This window comes from Mesocricetus auratus, unplaced genomic scaffold (genome assembly GCF_017639785.1).
Source record: "Mesocricetus auratus isolate SY011 unplaced genomic scaffold, BCM_Maur_2.0 Super-Scaffold_100007, whole genome shotgun sequence".
NCBI lineage: Eukaryota > Metazoa > Chordata > Mammalia > Rodentia > Cricetidae > Mesocricetus > Mesocricetus auratus.
This window is the reverse complement of record NW_024429191.1, coordinates 44,877,852-44,900,861: the sequence shown is the minus strand read 5'-3', so window position 1 is coordinate 44,900,861 and position 23,010 is coordinate 44,877,852. Positions and strand designations below refer to the sequence as shown.

The window sequence follows — 23,010 nt, the reverse complement described above, 5'->3', positions numbered from 1 at the left end:
GTTGGAGAAGTGAAATATAAAGGCAAAGTGGAAGCATTGCCAGCCACTAGATATAAAGGGGTTGGTCTATGTCAAATCCCCACTGAATTCATCTGCTTTATGTCACTGTGGTTTAATACCTAATAGCACAACCTAGAGTGGCAATATTAGTTTTGGCTCATGGTGCTAGAGGGCTTAAGTCATCAGGGTGGGGAAGATGTGAGGGACAGTTCGATTTACACCACAGTAGACTAGAAAGCACAGAGCAAGACATAAATGGCCAGGGATAATATACCCACAAATATCCATTGCCAGAAACCCTCTTCCAGCTAGCCCTTACCTCAAATTTCCAAAATAATGCCACAAGATGGGAATAAAGGTTTCAAAACAAAAGCTATATCTAAGTCATAATACCCACCCAAATTTTCAATATTAAGCCTGCTGATACCATAGACATGCTAAGGCCGTTTAATAGGGTTTAACTAGTCTTTGCATACACTGAAATGGACCATCTATATTACATCCCTTACCTAGAGGATCAGAGATCTTTGCAGAAGAAAGGGTGGAAAGGTCTTAAGAGCCAGAGGAAATGATGGATAAATGCAAGTAGATAATGTTTGTTTTCTGGACACAACAGGGAAGTTGCACATATAAACTCACAGTGACTGTGACAGCATGCACAAGATACCCATGTCAGCTTAACCAGACAAAGCCCCAGCATGGAGGGAGGGAGACGGGAGTTAGTTCCCTAACTGGACGTCTATTGGCTTTTGATAGCTGCTGAGAGAAGAAAATTCAGATTTCTTTAGGTAATCTCTGGTAGGTCACCTGTAGTGGTCTAGGACAGGCACTATACCCAAGAATAATGAGAAACACAGCTTTGACTCATTTTGGGAGGTAGGGGAAAGAAAAAGAGAGATAAAATTGGATGTCCAATTGTTGCAGTTCTGACAGGAAAAATATCCTGATTGTTAGCGAGCCAGGCCTTGCCTATAGCTGTGAAGGGCAGGTATTCTGGATGCCTACAGCTCTGAAGAAAAACCATATCCTGATGTTGGGAGCCAGGCTATACCTACAGCTGTGTTCTGGTGGGGGATGGTTTCCAGGCAGGAATGTAGCAATACAGCTCCTAGAGAACCGTTACAGCTCAGCTCTGCTCCACTCTGCTAAGAGTTTCCCACAGAGATGTCCATTGCTTCTCTGCTCTGGTGAAAGTTGTTGCTTCTCTGCTTCACTCTGCTAAGGGGGAAACTGCCCACAGAAGTGTAGCATTCTGCTCCTGCTCAGTGAAAATTGTTACCTCTTTGCTTCCTGGCTGCACTAAGGGAATTTCCTAGCAGAGATGCCCATTGCATCCCTGCTCCACTCCACTCTGGTGAAAGAAGGTCTTCACCCAAAACTCATTCAAGAGATTTACTGGGAGGGAGGAAGTCAGGAGAATGGCGGCCTCTACCAGGGTGGAAAAGGGCAGCTTCTAACTAAACAGGAACAGGGCTTATAGGGCTTATATAGGGCTTTTTAGGGGTGGAGTTTTTCCAGGGTGAGGATTTTCAGCGTCGAAATTGGTCAGATTTCAATCCCTGAGCTTGGACAAGCTCAGAGATTGATAGATTTTGTGCTCAGGGATGGATTGGTTTCATGTTCAGGGATTGGTTGGTTTTCCTGCTCAGGGATTAGTTGGCTTCATGCTCAGTTGATTGGGGGCAGAGTGTGTTTCTTTGGCTCTGGTTTCAGGGACTAGTATGTTTCTCTCACTGGCCCTTTCTAACCTTGGGTTCTGGTTTCAGGGTCAGGGTGTGTTTCTTTTGCTGACTCTGGTTTCATGGCCAGGGTGTGTTTCTTTTGCTGACTCTGGTTTCAGGGTCAGGTTGTGATCCTTTGACTGGCCTTTTTCCCCTACAGAGTGGGTAGGAAGGTAGAAGTGTACCTGGAAAAAGTTGGAGGGAGGAGATAAATATAATTAAAGTACTTTATACTACTGTGAGAATGAAGTTTTCTGGAAGGAAAAAGAGAGCTCCCAAGTAATGCACAAAAGGCTAGAGATCCAGGAATGAGGACTGCCTTGGAGTGATGGGAGCGATGAATGGACCAGGGTAAAGGCTCCTGCACATGGACAGAGGTTCCATGGTACAGGTTCCCTTCAGCTTCAGAGAAAGGAATGAACTGGCTTACTTCTTATCCTTCCCAAATACGAAGAGAAAGAAGGGATAAGATGCATGCTATCTGTGAATGGTTATAAGTGTTCTACCAAGAAGGTTCAATGATATCTTGTGCTAATTTATAAGAAGATGTGCTGTGTTTGCTGACTTTGAACTGGACTTTGTAGATCCTTAACAAACAATAAGCATGACCAGCACAAGAAAAGGAAGGCGTCAAAGTTAGTGGAAATGAGAACAGAACCTTAATTGAATTAGTAGAGTCAGGCACATACCCAAGGTTGATGCAGGAAAGCCCTTGGAGAGAGGCAGTAAATGAAGAAGTGTGATTCCCATGTTCTGTGTTTGAAGTTGATGCTTACAGACTAGGTAGCCCATGAAAATGTTGAGTTGGCCTTCTAGAGACATTTGAGAGATGAATGCACAGAGCGTGGTGGTACAATAAGTGTGGAAATGCAAGGAAAAGCCTCTGTCTTAGGTGTTGAGGCTCTGTGACCCAAAAAAACTGCAGCACCCACTTTGACCCATTTCCTAGGTAACGGTGTGCTGCTGGATGTGACCCAGTCATGAACATTTTATTTGCAGCTGTTGCATTGTTCTGGTATGCAATGTGTTAAGGATGAACTTGTGTATATTCTTCCTCTTTCTTGATGTTTTATAAAGGAAATCCAAGACTCTAGACCAGAATATAAATGAGACTATGTAAAGAATGTCACTAGCCTCTCAGTCCTCTACCCTCAATGAGATGCAAACAACAGCTTTCTAGAGAAACTGCATTTTAGAACAAGATTCTCTGACATTCCCTAGGCACTTTCATCAATGGAAGAATTCTGCAATCTAGATCGAGACATTGAAGGATCTGCCAAGAGCTGGAAAAAGTTTGTGGAGTCAGAGTGTCCCGAGAAGGAGAAGTTCCCCCAGGAGTGGAAGAACAAGACAGCCTTGCAGCGCCTCTGCATGATGAGGGCCATGAGGCCTGACCGGATGACCTATGCCATGCGGTAGGGAACAGGCCACAGGCTCTAGGAAGACGTGTATACAGGGAAATCTCAGGAAGACCAGCTTGGCATGGCTGAGCTTCAAGGTCATGTTCTTATAGTAATGGGCACCTTTGTACCAAGACTAAAACCCATGAGACCAGTTTCCTTGGGTATGCCATTTGTTGTCTTAATGTCTTAATAGAAAGTTTGGGAGATACTCATCAATATCAGCATTTAAAAAGATGCCAATTGCCTACAAAGTGAAGAAAGATGGAGGGACCCAGAAAGCATATTGAAATTCTACTTTTAGCATCACAGAAACAGAGAGAGTAAGGTGGATATAACTTTAGATTGATAAAAGAATAGCAGAGAATTAATAAGGATATTTGACTTCTAACTTCTGTGAGAGGTAGGATGATCAGTTAAATGGAGTTAAAATCAGAGAATGGAAAAGACTTGAAAGGAGGTCTGTGACTGGAGAGATGGTAAAGCATGCCATGCAAGTGTGAAGATCAGACTCTGGAACCTCAGAACACATACACACACTGAATGGGTGTGACAGCCTTCCTATAACCCCAGTGAATGGGTGCAGGGAATCTCTAGAGTAAGCCAAAGCCAGCTAGTCAGAATCAATGAGGTCTAGTACCAGTGAGAGGCCCTGTCTCAATATGGAAGGTGGGGAGCAATTGAAGAAGATGTTCAATGTCAGCTTCAGCCCTCCCCAAGCACATGTACACATATGCATGAGTACTCAAACATGTGTATGTGAAATGCATACATGCACACATGCCACACATATGCAAAAAAAGAACAGAGAGGTCTGTGCAAGTGAGAGAGAAGGGAGATAGAGATATATAGCTCAGTCCATGTAATGCTTGCCTAGCATTCATGCAGCCCACAGCTAAATCTCCAACACCACATAAACTGGGCATGGTGGCACAAGCCTCTAATCCCAGCACTCAGGAGCTAGAGTCAGGGAGAATCGCCAAAAGTTCAAGGTCATCCTTGCTTCATAGCAAGCTTGAGGTCAGCCTAGGATATATGAGACCTTGTCATAAAAGTGAGGAGGAACAGGAGGCAGAGAGCAAATTATGGAGAGATCAGGGGAAGGCAAGAAGAAATAAAGCAGAAGTATGGCCAGGGAAACTCAAAGCATCCCAAAGCTACACTTGCAGTGGTGTCAGACATGACCACTGGACAACTCACCCCCCGCAGATGTAAGAGTCAGAGGTACATGGTTCCCAGGCTAAAGTTCCAGTGACTTCAAAGCAGTGAAATAAGAGTTGGGAAAGGCAGGTTACAATATGATTCAAAGGCAAAAGCCATGGAGTCTACAGAGGCAGAAAACACCTTAGCAGCTGCTTCGGAAATACCTGCATGTGGAAAGTCTAACTGGTGAAATGAAAATATTCTAATACTTGACTATCAAGATTATACAACTTGGTAAATTTATTTTTTAAATAAATCATTGGGTAATACACATAAATGGGTGAGTTTTAGGAGGTATTTATTATACCTAAAAAAAAGCATTACTTTTTAAGGAAAGGAATTATAAAACACAGCATCTACTCTAGACAGGAAAGAACTGAGAAGGAGCTGATGGGAAGTATGGGGGAGGCAGAAATCGAAATTCCTGCACTTTTCATGGTACTCATTCAGGCAAAGGCTTGTTGAGATAAAAAAAATGTAGTACCAATGACTACAGAGACTGAAGATTTTTATCTGAGAATGAGCTGTTCCAGACTTACAAAAAATTCCAAAATTCCCAAGTGATGACATGAATTAAAGGATGGCCATGAACTGGATAAAGGAAAGGGGTAAGAAATGAAAATGAATTGGTTTGAGATCTCTCCACACAGATGCTGATGTCACTCAAGCTGGAGGAAAGTTCATGAGCCAAGAGTCCAAGAGTTGAGTGAATGGGAAAAGTACCAAATGGGATGAAAGATGGCACCAGTGTGCATATAACAGCCAGAAGAAATGAGTATCAGTGAAGCCAAACAAGTAGAAATGTGTTGACTTGAAGATAACTATTAGACAGTGAATATTATGTGGCCACTGCCCATACTGAGGTCCATCTAGTACAACAGGATAGTCCAGCTGAGAAGGATACAGGAGAAACTATGTCTTGGGGAATAGTGGAAGAGTCAGTGAATGTCAAGAGTTTGTCCAGACATCTAGTAATCTGGAAAGATTACAAAATGGGACACTTTGTAAAAGAGCACTGTAGGTAGGAGTGAAAGAAAAACCAGTGAAGAATAGACTATCAAAGAGTCCTGTGGGACCTTAAATCTTTGGCATGTTGGCACATCACAGGGATATAGAGCAGATCAGATTTAGCTGCTCGTAGTCATTCAAAGACATTGATCCTGACAATCTCCAGAATGGTGAGATGATTGAGAAGACACCAGGTCTACAGAGAGTCTACAGTGGTCTGGGTGGAGAGCAGTCAAGAGTCCAGATCTAGATGCATGGCTTGGAACTAGCAGTATAGACAGTAAGTGTTGACAAGTTGTGAACTTGGAACCCAGTCCCAACACTTTAACTGTCAATCCCATGAGCTTGAACATGCCTTTTCATTTCTAGAAGCCTCTGTTTCTCAAATGTTGACTTTTGGAAGTGATATGCATGCTTATCTCCTCCTGCAGAGACTTTGTCGAGGAAAAGTTAGGAAGCAAATATGTGATGGGAAGAGCACTCGATTTTGTAGCCTCATTTGAAGAGTCAGGACCAGCCACTCCCATGTTTTTCATCCTGTCTCCAGGGGTGGACCCACTGAAGGATGTGGAAAGCCATGGTGAGGAAAGCTTGGTTTGGAGCCAAAGTTTTGGTACTCTGTGCCTTTCATTCATTGGGTCTATTGCTTTCTCTTTTCTACAATTAAGGATTTCTTTTTAGCCATTCTGGGTAGATCTGTGAATAAAGCATCCAATTTTGACATTCGGCGTGTAGATACCTTGTCTCAGGATTAGCTGTTGCAAGACTGAATTGTCTGGGAACCCCTGTCAAAGTTAAGTTCGCCCAGGGCAAGAAAAGTGGGTGAGCAGTTAAGAGTGCTTACTGCTTTTGCAGAGGACCTGAGTTCAGTTTCCAGCACCTACATCAGGTGACTCACAAACATCTGGAGTCCTAGGTCCAGAGAATGTGATGCCCTATTCTGGCCTCCATGGGCCCCACACTGGGCATATAACCACACAGATACATACACGTAAATAAAAACAAGTATTAATTTTTTAAATTAAATTTATCATAAGTATAAGAGCTTGTTTAGGAACAATTAGTTCTATTCCATTAATCTATGTGTTTATGTATGCCAACAACAATACTGACATTGGAGCTTTATGATAAAGTTTTAAGTCAGGAAATGAGTCCTTCAACATTTTTCTTATTCTTATTCTTATTTTGGGGAGGGTTTCTGAGACGGTTTCTCTGTGTAGCTTTGTAGACCAGGCTGGCCTCGAATTCACAGAAATCTGCCTGCCTCAGGCTCCCAAGTGCTGGGATTAAAGTCATGTGCCACCACAGCCTGACCTAATTTTTTCTTTATTTTAAGATTATTTCAGCTATTTACAATCTCTTATATTTCCATACAACTTTTTCTGTAGAAACTAAGTAGAAAAGGGAAGTCCATTCAGGTTTCAGCAGGGATTTTTGTGATTACCGTGTAAGTCAACTGAGGACATGTGGCTACCTTAACAATATGATGTGCTCTAACACATGAACATAGGTTATCTTTCCATGAATTTTTTTAATTTAGTTTCTTTTGACAGTAATGCATAGTTTGTAGTGCACATATCTTATACTTGTGTTAATTCTATTGTATATAAAATTATTTTCTTAATTTCAATTTCATTGATAGTGAAATTTTATGTATAAACTTCTGTTAGAAAAGTTGCTAAACTTGTCTATTGGGTCTCGTGTCCTTATGACTAAAATGCTAAGTATTTCCAGATACCAGATTCCACACACATGCAACACACACATGCCAACACAATATACACATACACACATGTATACATATACATATGCACACATACATATACATACACACAATCAACACAGACACACATACATATACACATCACACATATATACACATACACAAATACATATGCACACATACATAAACATACACACATAATTTTCTAAATATAAGACTATGCCCTCTACAAGTAGAGATAATCTTTTACAATATGACTTCATTTTAATTTCCTTATTGCCCTGATAAGAATTTCAATATGACGTTAAATAAAAAGTGGTTAGTTCCTAGTCTTAGGAGAAGGAAGATTTTTTCAACCTTCCCCATTGAATATGTTAGCCATTAGTCTTTTGTAGACATCCTTTATCAGACCCATGAAGCTGCTTCTATTTCTTACTTATTACAATTTTTCTTTAATTGTGAAAACATGTTAGATTTTGTCAAATGTTTGATCTTCTAATGAGGTGATAATGCAGGGTTTTTTCCTTCATTGCATTAATAGAACCTGCTATATTGCTTGATTGTTTGTTTAATTAAGCCAACCTTGCCTTCTAAGGATCCCAAATGATCCCACCATATAATTCACTTTCTACATTACTAGATTCAGTTTGTCAGTATTTTGTTAAGGATATTGGTGAGTATCTTCATCAAGGAGATTGGCCTTACCTTTTCCTTTAACTCTGTCTGGTTTTAGTTAAGAAATAATAGTAGGAATACATTAGTTTGGCTTAATTTGAAATTATTCCCTCCTCTTATTTGGTGTGTGTCCAAACAAAGCAGTGAAAGCCCCATGATCAAGTCCTGGATCATAAATGGAGAAAGAATCACAGAGGCAGGCATGGAAATAGGAAGGAGAGGCCAGGTTTGCTTGAGATATGAAACCTCAGAGAGCTGGAGGGTGAACCCCTCAATGACCCAAGGACTTCTCACTATGTCCCTCCTCTTAAAAGTTCCACAGCACCTCCCAATAATGCCACTCTGGATACCAAGCCTCCAGTCACTTTGACCCTTGGGAAACACCCAAATGATGGAACCCCACTTCTACTCCTATGAATGTTCAGGGGAAAGCCATTGAGCTTGGGCTTTTCCAAACAGGAATTTCTAAAGTTAAAAATTCAGTCTCCTTGACATTTTATGCCTTTTCTAAGTTTCCATTTCTCACTGAGTTTCAGTACTTTATTTCTTTCCAGGCCTTTGTTCACTTCATCAATGTCATGTAATTTTTTTGGTATATAAGTGAGTCCGTAATGATGTCTGTATTAAAATGTTTAGTTCCATATATATACATATATATATATATATATATATATATATATATATATATATATATAAGCTAGTATAAAACTTAGTCGTACACTAGAAGAAACCATCCTGAGTGAGGTAACCCAGTCACAAAAAGAGAAACATGGCATGTACTCTCTCATATATGGATTTTAGACATAGATCTGGGGAGTGCCAGCCTACAATCCTATTGCCAGAGTGTCTGGGAAACAGAAACTTCATTTACTGGCTGGTTAAGTACTGAGCTGAACTCAAGAAAGCCAGTATCAGAGAGGGAGGACTGATGATCAAAGGGATTAAGACTGGGCTGGTTGAACCCCCAGAAACAGCTGACCAGACAAAGGTTAACTCTTGAATCCCAGGCATCAGCCTGGGAATCCAGCATGGGACTGATCAAGACCCCCTGAATCTGGGTGTCAGTGAGGAGGCCTAGGTAATCTATTGAGCCTTGGACAGCAGATCAGTACCCATCCCAAGTATACGCACGGTCTCTGGACTCCCATAGAACAATGTGAGGTGCACTCTCACCCTGAACTCTTGGGGAAGGGTCTAGGCCCTGCCCTATATGAAATGACAGACTATGGACACCCCCATGGAGGGCCTCACCCTCCCTGGGGGAAAGAGGGGATAACGGGGGGGGGGGGGGGGGATGGGGGGATGGCACGGGAGGAGGGGAGGGAAAGGGAGAGGGACCTCGTACTGACTTGTGAAGCAACCTTGTTTCTTATCTAAATTTAAAATGGAAAATAAAAAAAAATTAATAAAAAAAAACTTGAAAAAAAAAAAACTTAGTCGTGTGGGTACATAGGTATGTGTCCATGTGAGTGTGCAGGTCAGAGGTCAACCTCAGATGTCATTTCTCATGAGCTATTCATCTTGGTTTCTTGAGACAGGATTTCTATGTTGAATGCAAATGGTCCCATGTGTTTAAATACTTGGTCCCCAGTTGGTAGGACTGTTTGAGAATGATTAGGGGCCTAGTTGGAGGAGGTGTGTTGCTGGGAGTGAGCTTTGGAGTTCAAAAGACTTGTTGGGCCATTCCCAATGTGTTCTCTACCTCCTATGTGTTCTCATATCCTGAACCAACGTGAACTCTCAGTGGCTACCATGCCTTCACTTTCTCATAGACTCTAGCTCTCTGGATCTCTCATCCCAGTTAAACTCATTCTTTTATGAGTTGCCTAGGTCAAGGTGTCTTATCCCAGCAATATAAAAAAAATACTAATATAGTCTGTAATTGGCCTGTAATCTGACTAGGGTAGGTTGGCTAGCCAGTGGGCCCCAGGGATCCTCCTATCTCTGCCTTCCCAGAAGCAGGATTACAAGCATGGACCAACACAGCTGGCTCTATTATGTGGGTTCTAAGAATTGAACTCAGGTCCTCATGCTTACATGGCAAGCATTTAACCAACCAAGAGATCTCCTGAGCCCCAAAGAAATACTTTACACAACAAATTTTAGATAATTCTTCTTGACTTCCCTCTCTATAAGTTAAGGCTTCCATTTTTCAGATTGAAGCTGCAATTTTATTTTTTATATAATCAAGGCCAAGTGTATGGTCATTTTCTTCGGTTACCATCATTAATTCTATACACGTCTGATCTATTATGTTCAGACTTAAACTTGAAAATACTAAATAGCCCTATTCTAGTTCATAAAAAAGTCTCCCTCTGAGACAAACAATGAAGTACATGCACATGATGTTGGGGAGTGGACATATGAGCCACTGCTGAATGTAGAGGCTGGAGGACGACTTTGTGGAGTGGGTAGAGCCTAAGCCATCTCACTGGCCCACTGACTTAGTTAGGGCTTCTATTCCTGTGTTGGAACACCATAACCAAAGGCAACTTTGGGAGGAGAAGGTTTATTTTGCTTATTCTTCCATATAACTATCCATCATCAAAGGTAGTCAGGACAGGAACTCTTAAAGGGCAGGAACCTGGTGGCAGGAGCTAATGCAGAAACTATAGAGGAATGCTGCTTACTGGCTTGTTCCTCATGCCTTTCTCAGCCTGCTTTCCTATACCATCCAGGACCACCTGCGGTGGTGATACCACCCCCCTACGGGATGTCCACCCACATCCATCATCAATCAAGAATGTGCACCACAGACTTCTTCATAGGCCAATCTGATAGGGGCACTTTCTCAATTGAGGTTCCATCTTCCAAAATGACTCAAGCCTGTGTTGAGCTGACATGAAACTAGCCATATTCTCTGGGTTTTTTTGTTTTGTTTTGTTTTAGTTCCATGTCATTATCTCTAGGTATCCTTAGAAGGATTTTTTAATAGGCATTTAAGTCCACATGAAGTTCCACTTTTAATCCACCACATTCTACTTCCTGGCCCCCAGAGACTTGTAGCTATATCATAATGTAAAAATGTATTCAGTCCAACTTCAAAAGCCCCCATATTCCATAACAGTCCCAAACCCATTTTTAAATCCGAAGTTCAAAGTCTCTTCTGAGATGCATGCAATTTCTTAACTATAATTCCCTATAAAGTTAAAATAAAAAACAGAACATATACTTTCAACATATAATGGCACAGGATATAAATTACCATTCCAAAATGCAGGAAATGGAATTTAGTGAGGAAATACTAAACCAAAGAACGGCTGAAAACCAGCTAGGCAAACTCCAAACTCTGCATCTCCATGTCTAATGTCAAAGCGCTCTTCAGATTTCTAACTCCTTTCAGCTTTGTTGACTGCAACATACTTCCTCCTCTTGGGCTGGTTCCACTTCCTGTTAGAGCGTTCCTGGGCAGGCATCCCACTGCTTTGGCATCTCTAACTTCTTGGGGTCTCTAAGGCCATCTAGGTTTCAGCTTCACTGCTTCACACATGGACTTTCTAGGTCTCCGTTCAGGAACACCCCTGAAACATGCCGGTCCTCATCAGCTTTCCTTAGTCTATCCTTGACTCTAAAGCCAGAACCATGTGGCTGATGCTGCCAAGTCCTGCTGCTTGCTAGCTCTTGTTCAATTACATTATGGTTACCTTCACTCATTGAACTTGTTCTGTAGACCAGGCTAGTCTCAAACTCGGAGATCTGCCCATCTTTGCCTCCAAAGTACTGGGATTAAATGCATGTGCCACCATCACACCTGGCTCTAAGCTTTTCTTTAATTCATTTTTTTGTGAGAAGTTTTATTAGAAAGGGGAGGGAGGGGGAAGGAAAGAGAAAAGAGGTAAAGAAACACAGAGAGAGGACAGAAGGGAAGAGGGAGACAGGAAAAGCCCTGTCTGCCCCAGGGGAACAGCAAGAAAGAGAGTCTTTAATTCATTTTTAAAAGTTAGAAACTTAGCTGGGTGGGATCTTGCCCTGAGGTCATTACTCCCTTTGTTCTATTTCTTTTATTTATTTATTTAAATTAGAAACAATCCTGCTTCACATGTCAATCCCACCTCCCTCTCCCTCTCCTCCTCCCCTGCTCACCCACCAGGCTCCCCAGCCCCCCTCCCAATCCCCACTCTCATCTCCAGGGAGGGTGAGGCCCTCCATGGGGGATCTCCAGAGTGTATCCTTTCATCCAGGGCAGGAACTAGGCCCTCCCCCAAGAGTCCAGGATGAGAAAGCATCCCTCTTTGTGGGATCGGCACCCAAAGTCCATTTGTATGCCAGGGATAAATACTACCCAAGGATCCATAGATTGCCTAGGCCTCCTAACTGACACCCACATTCAAGGGGGCTAGATCAGTCCCATGCTGTCCTCCTAGCCATCGGTCTGGGGTCCAAGAGCTCCACCTTGTTCAGGTCAGCTGTTTCTGTAGGTTAAACCAGCCAAATCTTGACCCCTTTGCTCATCAGTCCTCCCTTTGTGTCATTAGATTCTAGGAGTTCAGTTCAATGTTTAGCTGTAGATGTCTGCCTCTGCTTCCATCAGTCACTGGATAAAAGTTCAGTTTCCCAGACTCTCTGGCAGTGGAATTGTAGGCTGGCACACCCCTGATCCGTGTCTAAAATCCATATATGAGTGAGTACATACCATGTTTGTATATACCCTGGCCTCAGCTAGCTGTGAGCAGATCACCACAAGTCGGGCTATAAGCAGGTCAAGGCCTACCTAGCCCCATGGGTGGAGAAAGGGACTATGGTGTTGGCAGTCTCTGGGAGGGCCAAATCCCATTGGGATTGGATCTGCAGTGCGTGGTCCCCAGGTCTCCAGTGGTTCTGCTCAAGGCACTGGTAGGCAGGCTGGAAACAGGCCCATGCTTGTCTCATCTGTCCTGTGGGTGGAGAATGGGACTTGGACGCTGGCAGTCTCTGGACAAGCTGGCTCCTACCAGGATGGGATCTGCAATGTGCGGTACCCTGTCCTCAGCTAGATGTGCCTTGTTCTATCTTAATCCATTGATCTCCTTGAGCATAGATTTTAACTCTATTTTACTTCCTGGTGCCCCTTTGCTCAGTCTGCACATTTTGTATTTTTATTTGCTCAGCTTGCTCCTTTTCCTTATAAATCTTCATCAGAGTTATCACTAATAACCACACAACAGAGTCTATACTAGGCTGTCTTGAGATTTCCTCTGACAAGGAAATTAATCTAAAACTCTTCACTTTAGCTTCAAGCAGACTTTTTTGACAAGAGCAAAAAGCAGCCACATTCTTCACCAAAATATCACAAGGACAACCTCTGGGTCACATATTAATATTCTTCTTCTCTTAAACCTCTTGTGCCAGCACCACACAGTACAAATCAGTCTTTGTAACACTGTCTTCCACACTCCTACTAGTATGGTCAACTAAGTAGCACTTAAAGCAGTCCACTTCTTTCCTAGCCCAAATTTCCAAAGTCCAAATTATTCCAAACAAAAACATGGTCTGGCATATCACAGCAATACCCCACTCCTGGAACCAACTTGTATTTTAGGAGTTCTATTGCTGTGAAGAGACACCATGACCATGGCAACTCTTATAAAGGAAAATGGTTAATGGGCTGGCTTGATCATAAGACAACAGAAAGTGAACTGTCTCACAGGGCATGACCTGAATATATAGGAGACCTGAAAGCCTACCTCCACAGTGACACACTTTCTCCAACAAGACCACACCTACTCCAGCAAGGTCACACCTCCTAGTAGTGCCACTCCCTTTGGGGACCATTTGCTTTCAAACCACACTCATCATGCAAAGATCAGCCTATCCTGACCTCATCACTGCATGACCATTTGGTTTTCCATTATGTAGCCACATGGTACACTGTATATTTGTGTCATAGCATTTAATACAATTCTAATTTAATCATTCTTTCATTGCTGGTTACTATGTTTGCCTGCCTGCTTGTCACTAAGATCCTTGGGGTCAGAAACCATGTCATCTTGGTCCTCATCTTATCAGAGTCTCACATTGTGACTAGCACAGAGAAGGCATTCAGTAAATATTTGTTAAATGAATTAATGAGTGAATATCATAAGATATTTATCATAACTACAGTATTCTTGACTTACATATGTTTATGGAACTCTGCTTTCTTTCTATCCACAGAGGCTTTGTCGGTTTCAGATGAATAAATTTTGTATCCTCATTTTCATTCACCATTCTCCATTTCAAAGCTTTCATATACTCTGTTTATGAGTAATTTTGTTCTTAACCAATTGACCTCCAACTGCTCCATCATGTTATTTGAAGCTTCCTGTCATCTCAGGAAGACTGGCCCCCCTGTCTACATTGTTTATCTGTCTCTGTCTGCATCACCTCAGCCTTGCCCTTGACTTCATCCTAGCACATACTTCTAGAAGCATATTGCTGTTCATCAGCAGGCAATCACTTAGGCACCTGTGCCCCTCTCTTTTCTGAATTTCCTCCCTGATTTCTTAATGGTTTGATCTATTTTCTAATGTTCCCATTTAGACACAGAATCTGGGCCTACATATTTCCCATTTCTTGAATCTACTCAGTTTGCCTGAGGAGCCCCAGTTCTCAACTGGAATCCACACAGCTGACCCAAGCAGTTTCCCCAATCGCCCTTAATACCGGCATATTAAGTACGGTCTCCTTGCCTGGCTTCACAGTCTATGTATTAGATAATTCATCATGGTCCTCTGCTTAGAATCAAAATATTAGTATCCCTTCACATCCTCAGGCAGCTGGTTTATAATCTTAACTCTTTCATTGCTTTTCTCCTGTTTACTGTGGCAGTTGTTAGCACTGGATGTTTAAAACCCTGAAAGTCAGATTGCAGATTGTTTTCTTGTTTTCATCTACTTCTCCACTGAAATGCGTGTGTCCTCATACTAACAGATACATGAGTCTGCTCAGCAGCCAAAGCTTGCCTCTGATCCTTGGCTAGGAGTCTATACTTTTGGTACTTTGTGCCACTGGGACTCCTCCGGGATGTCACACCATGGGCACTGTGAAACAGGAGAGAGAAGGAAGGAGGGGGGAACAAAGAGGGAAGGGGAAATAGGAGGACAAATAGGATGGGGACAAGGACCAGGAAGAGAAAATTGGATCCATACTTCTTAGCCTCTATTTGAACTTGAACTCTACCATCCCCCTTGCCTCTCTCCTTCCATACTCTGATTAATCCATTAACAGTGCTTTAATGTTACTTGTCCTCTCTCTTTTCTCGTCACTTTCTTTGCACATTATTTTGTCTTTTCCCCTTGTTTTCTATTACCCAACATGCCTCCCGAGCCCCTTGGGTTACTGTCGGGATAAAAATGGAATCTCTGATGTGAGAAGACTTTGAAAAGTTAAAAGCAAAGCAGCCTGTACAGCACGATAATGACAGAGATGCAGCTTCTGTTCTCCCAGGTGGCACAGCACACTCCTTCCCTCGAATCCTGACACATCTTTCAAAGCCAGCTACATCTTCATCCTCACGCAGGAGGATGTCTTGTCTTTCACATGTCTGTAGCATGGTCTTGCTTGGTCCCCTTTCTCCTTTATCCAAGTCCTTGGCTTTGAGAAAATGAGTTCAGCTGCTTCTGTTTTGTGATCACTGTCTACCTCACCTCTGGCTTCTTCTGTCTGCATCCTCTTGTGTGTTCAGAACGGCAAGCTCACATAGATTAGGGTAGGCTGTCACAAAGTAAGTTCAGAGACAAAGATTTCAACAGGTGTCATTGCAACCAGATTAACAATATGTTGCTTAGGTCTCTCCTCAGAGTTCCCAGCCCTTCTCTTTCCTTTGAGAGGCAGGGAAATGTGGGTTAGACTGGCCTCCAGAGGGCAGTGTGAGGGCTGATACAGTATTGTTCATTGGAGGTGAGAGAACTTGTGTGTTCATGCACCAGGGAACAGGAGGGTGAAGAAAAAGAAAAGTTGAAGATACGAAGAAATAATATTTATAGAACAGACTGATGAGCAGAAGGAGGGTGTCCCTTATATTAAGGGGGAAGAGTACAAGAGGAGATACAATGACAACCAGTTGAAGGTGTTCCTGTCAGAGGGGAGCATACGAGAGAGGAGAAAGTAAGCAATATGCTGGCAACAGGGGGGGAGGCTTAAAAACAGACAGGAAGGATGACATGGCTAACATCTGAATACATGACAAGCTTTGCCAATAGCATTGAGTCAGAGGGCCATGAGCTTGTGGTAGCACCAATTCTCCAAAGGCATTTGTCAATAGAGCTAAGGTGTCTAAAAGTTCCAAAATGAAGATGTAGAAGGAAACAGTGGAGTTGAAGATTTGATGAGATCATGGTTCAAGTTCAGCATTATCAGACACATATTAAGCTAAGTCAAAATGGTAAAGGTGAAGATAAGGGGAAAACTGGAGGAGCCAATAATGTGGACATTGATTGAAGTAGAGTAATAGGTGGAGAGGGAATCAGGTGGAACCTGGGAGTCAACTGTCATAGTCTTGAGGCTGCATATGAATAATAGCTTAGCCATGCAACAGTCTTCAATGATGGGAACATCCTGGGTACAGCCCTTGGGGAGGGGGTTAGCAATGGTGCCAAGGTAGGTTCTCTATGGTTGAAGAAAATAAGGAAGCATGAAGGCATGTGTTAGCCAACTCATCCATAATGGCATTAATGACAATGATGAAACAGCAACCAAGTTAAGCCCTTCATAAAAGTCAGTCTCACCAGGAAGCTAGTAGGAAGCACAGAACACGAAAGGGCACATGTATTAATGGGGAGGGGAACCTTTTCTAGCAAATAGCAAGAGAATTGTAGAAAAGCATGCCCCTTTCTCAAAACTGGGGAGATAAACACCTAACACAGGTACATGGCAACTCAAGAGTGAGTTGCTGGAGCTGCAGGATCCTCACAAGAGACTGCAAGAAGATGAAGCACCCTAGGAGAAGATAAATGGGGTCTATGGTTCTAGTAGGTGACTTAGTCATCTAGAAAGGTAGACAGGTCAGAAGTAGGAAAGTGGGTCACACAGTGTAAGGTGACCATTCACACAAGCAGTATGAATGTGAACCTCATAAGAACATCAATACCTTGGGGAACTTGCTAATGACCTACAAGGTATCTTTGGGCCTCACAGCTGTGAAGGAAAAGACTCCGGAAGTTCACCCCCCACACCACAAGGCTCATGTCTGACATAGCCAGCTGAGTGTGGAGTAAACGGAGCCCCGTCAATTGTCCCCTTCCTACCACTTACAAGATCCATTTCTTTTTGTGTCAGCCTGGATTGATACAGATTGGTCCAAGGTGGCTCTGAAATGCCAGGCTTTGTCTCACCACGACTCCTCCAGTCTGCCGTTTTCCAACTAATCTTTATTAAGCACCTCTTTCCCCTTATCCTTCTCCAGCGAATAAAGGAAACAAATAGGCTCCTTTGTGAACAAAAAAACATCACGGGAGCCATCTAATAATCCCTGCACCTTTTAGCCTGGTGTTTGCAATGGAATTAGGTGTTTATCTCACCAGTTCTAAAGCTGACATCAAATGCTTGCCAGCTAGGATTTATCGAGTTTAATAAAGGTATTTCTTGGGTTCATCTCAGTCGAATCTATAGTGACTATTTCTCAATATAAAAAGTCATCATCCTACTTGTATATGGTTGAAGGAGAGTACACATACTTTAAAAGAACTATCCAATATAAACTCTTTTCTTTTAAAGACTTTCTTGCACGAGTATCAAATTATAATTTTAGTTCTTCTGAAAGTAAAATATTTTGTGCAGCTTTGTATTCCTCTTCTCAATTTTAACTTACCTTCTCCCTCGTCTATTTTACCTTCCCAGAAAAATTGTTCAATGATTCCTTGATGGTATTACACAGTTTTATGATCTTTATATAAAGAATGACATACACCTTTCCCTAACTTTATTGGATTGTGCTAACAGCTAATGTGCAAATAGAATTGGTCCTCTATATTAAGGTCATTTTTTTAGGTTCAGTTTTCTTTGGGCTTGAAGAACAACTCTGTGGCATTGGATTTGCTTCTGTGATGTGGCTATGATATTTTATCATTATTATTAACTGTATCTTGTTTCCTACACTAACAGCATAATATAACATTCACACCAATCCCTGTTCTTGTTTTCCTTCTTCTCTGTACCTTCTCACGTGCAAAGGTAACACAAAGCTTCCTATGTATTGTGAATAGTAAGGGAGGAGGCTGATAGAAGGGAAGCCAGGATTGACTGAATTCTGCCCACACCTCCCTGGAAAGTCCCAAAGAATACTGGATATATTCAGAAGACAAAAAACAAACACAAAACAAACAAACAAACAAAAAGCAGAAGGGAACATAGCCCCATGCCTGCCCTTTATCTTTTTGTGAACCAATGCCTGGTTTTCAAGTAGGGCCTATGTAAGAGAGCATCAACAACTCCAAACTCTTCTTGGGGGTTAGTTGGTGAAGCAGGGGTAAGGTGATTTGGATGTGGACAAATGTTTCCTTTTGTCTGAGATTGCACATATGAAAGGTTCAGGCTCCTATGACTAGAAAGAACATTTGAGGCTTGGATCTGGGTCCAGACATACCTAGGTTTGGGGCATGACGACTGGGGGCACTTCTTAGGAATAGCATCACAGGTAAATTAGACTCAAGAAATGATGCTAACGATTCCATGCTTGTTTTAGGAAAGAAACTTGGATATACGTTCAACAATCGGAACTTCCACAATGTGTCTCTGGGACAAGGACAGGAGGTAGTGGCTGAGGCTTCACTGGACCTGGCAGCCAAGAAAGGTCACTGGGTTATCCTGCAGGTACAACCCCTCTGCCCAGATCTGGATCACTCTTGCCTTCCTGTCTGTTCAGGCTGCATCCCATAGACTCTGGGCTTCCTGTGTCCTCTGCCCCTCTTACCCAGCTGTCCCTCTGTGCCATTTTCCCCTTTACTTCCTCTCCTGCTTTAACTCTGCAGACTCACATCCTCTTCCCAAGGCCTCCTCCAATGACTCTTCTTCCCAACACCTACTCTACCATTGTCTCCAAACAGTTCTGAATTCCACTCTCAAAAGGAAGTAGATTGCACTATAATCTGCTCTCAAGAACTTAGCATTTGACTAAAGGCCATAGCAGTTGGATACTTTCAGTGGCTGATCTCTTCCTATGAATGCCATGGTGCTCTCTTCTGTGTTCTTTTTCCGTTGTGTGATAAGTTCTGAGTTACCTTCAGACTAAAAGTTAGCTCCTTCCTTGGAAGCTCATGCTGGCATCTGGAAACATGGAAACCTACTGCTGTGATTCCGCAGAACAAGGGTGAGAGAATAAAGCTACCATTCTTCTGCCAAAGTGCCTGTCCCCCATGCAGCTCATTTAGAAACTGTGGCTGAGTCAGAACAAACAGCTCTCCTTATTCTTCTCTCTGAAAGCACTCCACACTCAGTTCTGTCAGGGCATCCATCGGCATGCTGACTGATTTGTTATCACATGTTCTTCACCAAATTTCCTTGGAGAAAATGATGCTTCTTATTTACCTTTACTATCAAGATCACTGCCTTAAACTGCTCAGCAAAAGCCTTTGGGGGAGGAGTAGAGAGGTGATTACGTGATTAAGAGTGCTTGCTGTTTCATCAGAGGACCAGAGGTCCATTCTAGCATCTGTCAGGTAGCTGGCAGCCGCCTCTTCTGGACTCTTCAGGTACCTATATGCCTATATGCATTCTCTCTGTGTCTGTCCCTGTGTGTGTGTGTGTCTGTCTGTCTGTCTGTCTGTGTGTCTGTTTGTCTGTCTCTATCTCTGTCTTTCTCTCTTTCACACACACATACAATAAATAAATAAATACTATTTTTAAGAAAGCCTATTGGGTATGAGAGAATAGCAAGAGAGTAGTAGAGAAGGTAAATATGATTAAAGTATATAATGTGCATTTTCAAAACCTGTTAGGTGACAGAATTAATGAGGAAACTAAAGAAAGAATAGCTGCAAAAGCCAGTCATCCACTCATCTGACTTCATTACCAAGAACTTCAGCAGTCCCCTGATTACTCACTCCCTAACATCTTGCTGCTGATTTCTCCTTAATTATCCTTTTATTTATGGGGATCCCAGCAGCTGAGAGATCTGCCATTCCCTGAAGCTCCTTTTTCTGGGAGCAGTAGGAATCCCAGGAGAAACAGTGACAACAGCTGGAGTCCCTGGTTCCTCCACATGCCAGAAGATACAATCCCCATGTTTGCAGACTCAGCTGTCTGACCCATTCCTGACCCCTGGTAACTAAAGGAACCACACTCCCTGCTGTGGACGTCAGTCTGTTTCTGAAACTGTGGTTCTGCCTCCAACAAGGTTCCCCAGACAAGGTGCTGAGTCTCCTTCCTTAGCACCCACTGGCTCTCCAGTACTCCCACATCGAGTCTGAGCTCAAAGCCCCTCTTTAATCCCTGGTGATGGACATCTCCAAGGGAAGTTGTCTATCTGGATGAGACTGAGCGATCTGAAGGCTCTCCTTTTTGTCTTGAGTAAAACCTTGGGAGTGTTGACTAGATATGTCTGAACTTCATAGTAGGGGTAGAAGAAAAGGACCCCTCAAAACTTAAATCTTCCTGAGACTCCTAGATAGTTTATTATTTACCTGGGGTTGCAAAGTACAGTGACATAGCCATGCAACCCCAACAGTTAGATGGGAGGGGCAGGAAAATCTTGAATTTGAGGCCAACCTGGGCTACCTATCAGATTCCAGGCTAGATGGGCTACATAGTGAAAACCTGTCCTAACACCCCAACCCAAAAAAGTTACTGGAAAAGGAAAGTCCACTGAAGTCATTCCTCTTTCAAAATTGGAAAACTGAATAATAATAACTTTTTCAAGATGATTTCGGCATCAATAGTCAAGAGCTTCTGAGAACTTGTGACACTGAACTCTGGTTCCAGTCACTCTTTCCAACAACTGTTATACACCATGTCATACTTGGAAAAGCTGCCTGAGCTCCCAATCCAAGAACAACCAGTGATTTTCCCCAGGAGACCTGGATTCCTAGGACCTGGGGACCTGCCAAGTCTCAGGAGGTCTCTACTCTTCCAGGCTGTATTAGCTATGAGTTGGGTTTCCCCAGTTCTGGAAGTCCCAGAGATTCTTGAATACTCCCCAGAGTTCCCTCCATAGGAAACAGTTTTGCCTCCTATTCCTGCCCTACTTCAACATGCCCTGCTCTGTAGGGACTTGGAGTTCTGAGGCACCTGCAGGTTCACTCACTGCTAGTTTGCTGGTATTGCCACCTAACAGGAACCTTAGCTCTCGAGAAAGCCCACTGAACTCTGTTTCACTCACATGATTTGAAATGAACTCCTTAACAAATTTTCATTTCACCCTCTGCTACTAACCTTCAAACAGCAGCTTCCAGTATAAAAAGCCCTTTCAAATCCATTGCCTATGGGTTTTTGCAGAAACTCTGGAGTAAATGTGGCAAGCATGATTGTTACTTCTTTCTGTAGGAAAGAAAGCAGCACTCGGAGGCCAAATTACTGTGGTCCTTGGACTGTGCTCAGTGCTGATCTGTGTATTTAAGGCTCTGCAAGCCTACTTGCTCAAATATTGATTGAGGAGCCTTTATTTGTTCATCATAATGAAACATTGCAATGATGCCAAGAGACCTACTTCCTAAAGGGAAGGAGCTTTCTCCAAAGGAGAAACTCCAAAGAAGAACTATGTTCTGGTCTTGATAAAAGAGAGAAATCAGATTTGGGAGCAAAAGACAGCCTCAAAGCTGGACAGGAAGCCGATGATGAGAGTAGGCATATACGCATGAGCCTTTGACAGCAGTGCCCCCCTGTGTTTTAGGGAGATAATTTTGGTGGCAATTAGCAGAATGGTTTGGTGAGGAGGAAGCTCAATAGAGGCAGTTTGAATCCGTGCCTTTCAAACTTGAACATGCATACACCTCACTAGATGGTCCCATTAGCATGTGATGAGTCAGTAAGTCTGAGTGGAGCCTGAGATTCTGTTTCTTCCCAGCTCCCAGGCACTGCAGCAACGGTCATCACTTTTGGTTCTCAGGGGTTCAAATAATCCAGGCACCAGGCAGTGGAGAATCAGACTGAAAATGTAATTGGATTTTAGACTTAAAGTACAGTCCCTGTACTGGCAGTGTGGTGTCACCTGGGAGCTTGTTGGAAATACAAATCTGGCCATTGACTCGGAAGCTGTAAGGAAGGGCCAGCAATCAGTGCTTGAAGCTGTCCTCCAGGGGATTCACATACAGTCAGGTCTGAGGACACAATGCTATAAGAATTATGATTATCAAAGGACAGGGTTCAACTGCACACTGCTGGGAGAGCACCGCTGCTGGTTTCCCTCTCTCAGTTGTGATTTTAGACAGTTCTGTCACTGAAAGCTATGTGTTACATGGAAGTTCTACTTTAAAATGTATGTTACAGGACTAGGCCACAGTTGAATGATAAAGCTCACACATGCCTGGTATATATGAGACTTGAGTTTAATTCCTAACACCACCCAAAACAATAATTGAACACTCAAAAGTGGTTGAGGTGGTAACTTTTACATTGTATCTGTTTTATTGCAATTTTTTAAAAATCACTTCAAGCTAAACTCAAACAATGACAACCCCAATGGTCATGCTAGTGCCCCTAGACAAAGACCTTTAGGCAACTAACCAATGCTGAGAGAGAGAAATCATCTTCTCCAAGGACAACGCTCGGAGTGGTCAGCCTTGAAATCATGTACATATGAGCAACACTAAACAGAGGTGGCAGGTTGTACTTATACATTTATACACTTTTGTATGTATATGTGTGTGTAACAACAATACCCACAGAAAAAGAGGTCATGAATTTGAGAAGGAATGAGGGATTGAAAGGAGGGAAGGGAAGGGGGGAAATGGTGTGATTATATCTTAACTAAAATTTTTAAATTACCCCCCAAAATTTGAAGCTAAGGAAAGGTGAGCTATCCCCTCTAGCTGTCCACCTGATGACTTCTCACTGCTAACAAATGTGAGCACATGTCTGCTTGGGGGTCTTTCCTTCCCAACAGAACATCCACCTTGTGGCCAAGTGGCTTGGTACCCTGGAGAAGAAGCTGGAGGAGCTCAGTGAGGAAAGTCACCCAGACTTCAGGGTCTTCATCAGCGCTGAGCCTGCACCCTCCCCTGAGGGCCACATCATTCCCCAGGGCATCCTGGAAAACTCTGTTAAGATCACCAATGAGCCCCCCACGGGCATGCATGCCAACTTGCACAAAGCCCTGGACAACTTCGCTCAGGTACTTCCTGGGAGGGAAGGGCTAAGAGCACCCCACCCCACAAGGGGCCAGTTCAAAGCC

The 23,010-nt window shown here is 42.9% G+C and overlaps 1 protein-coding gene across 9 annotated transcripts in view; it reads left to right on the top strand.

The window, feature by feature from the left end:
• Dnah9 (dynein axonemal heavy chain 9) overlaps positions 1–23,010 on the top strand; it is a 337,403-nt gene that overhangs the window by 288,895 nt on the left and 25,498 nt on the right. For all 9 annotated transcript variants that reach the window (XR_005878261.1, XM_040748879.1, XM_040748878.1 and 6 more), the window contains 4 exons: positions 2,943–3,136; positions 5,764–5,912; positions 18,370–18,497; positions 22,723–22,950. Coding sequence is in view for 8 of the 9 variants with exons in the window: in XM_040748879.1 (XP_040604813.1) it covers positions 2,943–3,136; positions 5,764–5,912; positions 18,370–18,497; positions 22,723–22,950 (699 nt within the window). In the remaining variant the exon portion in view is untranslated. The remainder of the gene's footprint in view (positions 1–2,942; positions 3,137–5,763; positions 5,913–18,369; positions 18,498–22,722; positions 22,951–23,010) is intronic.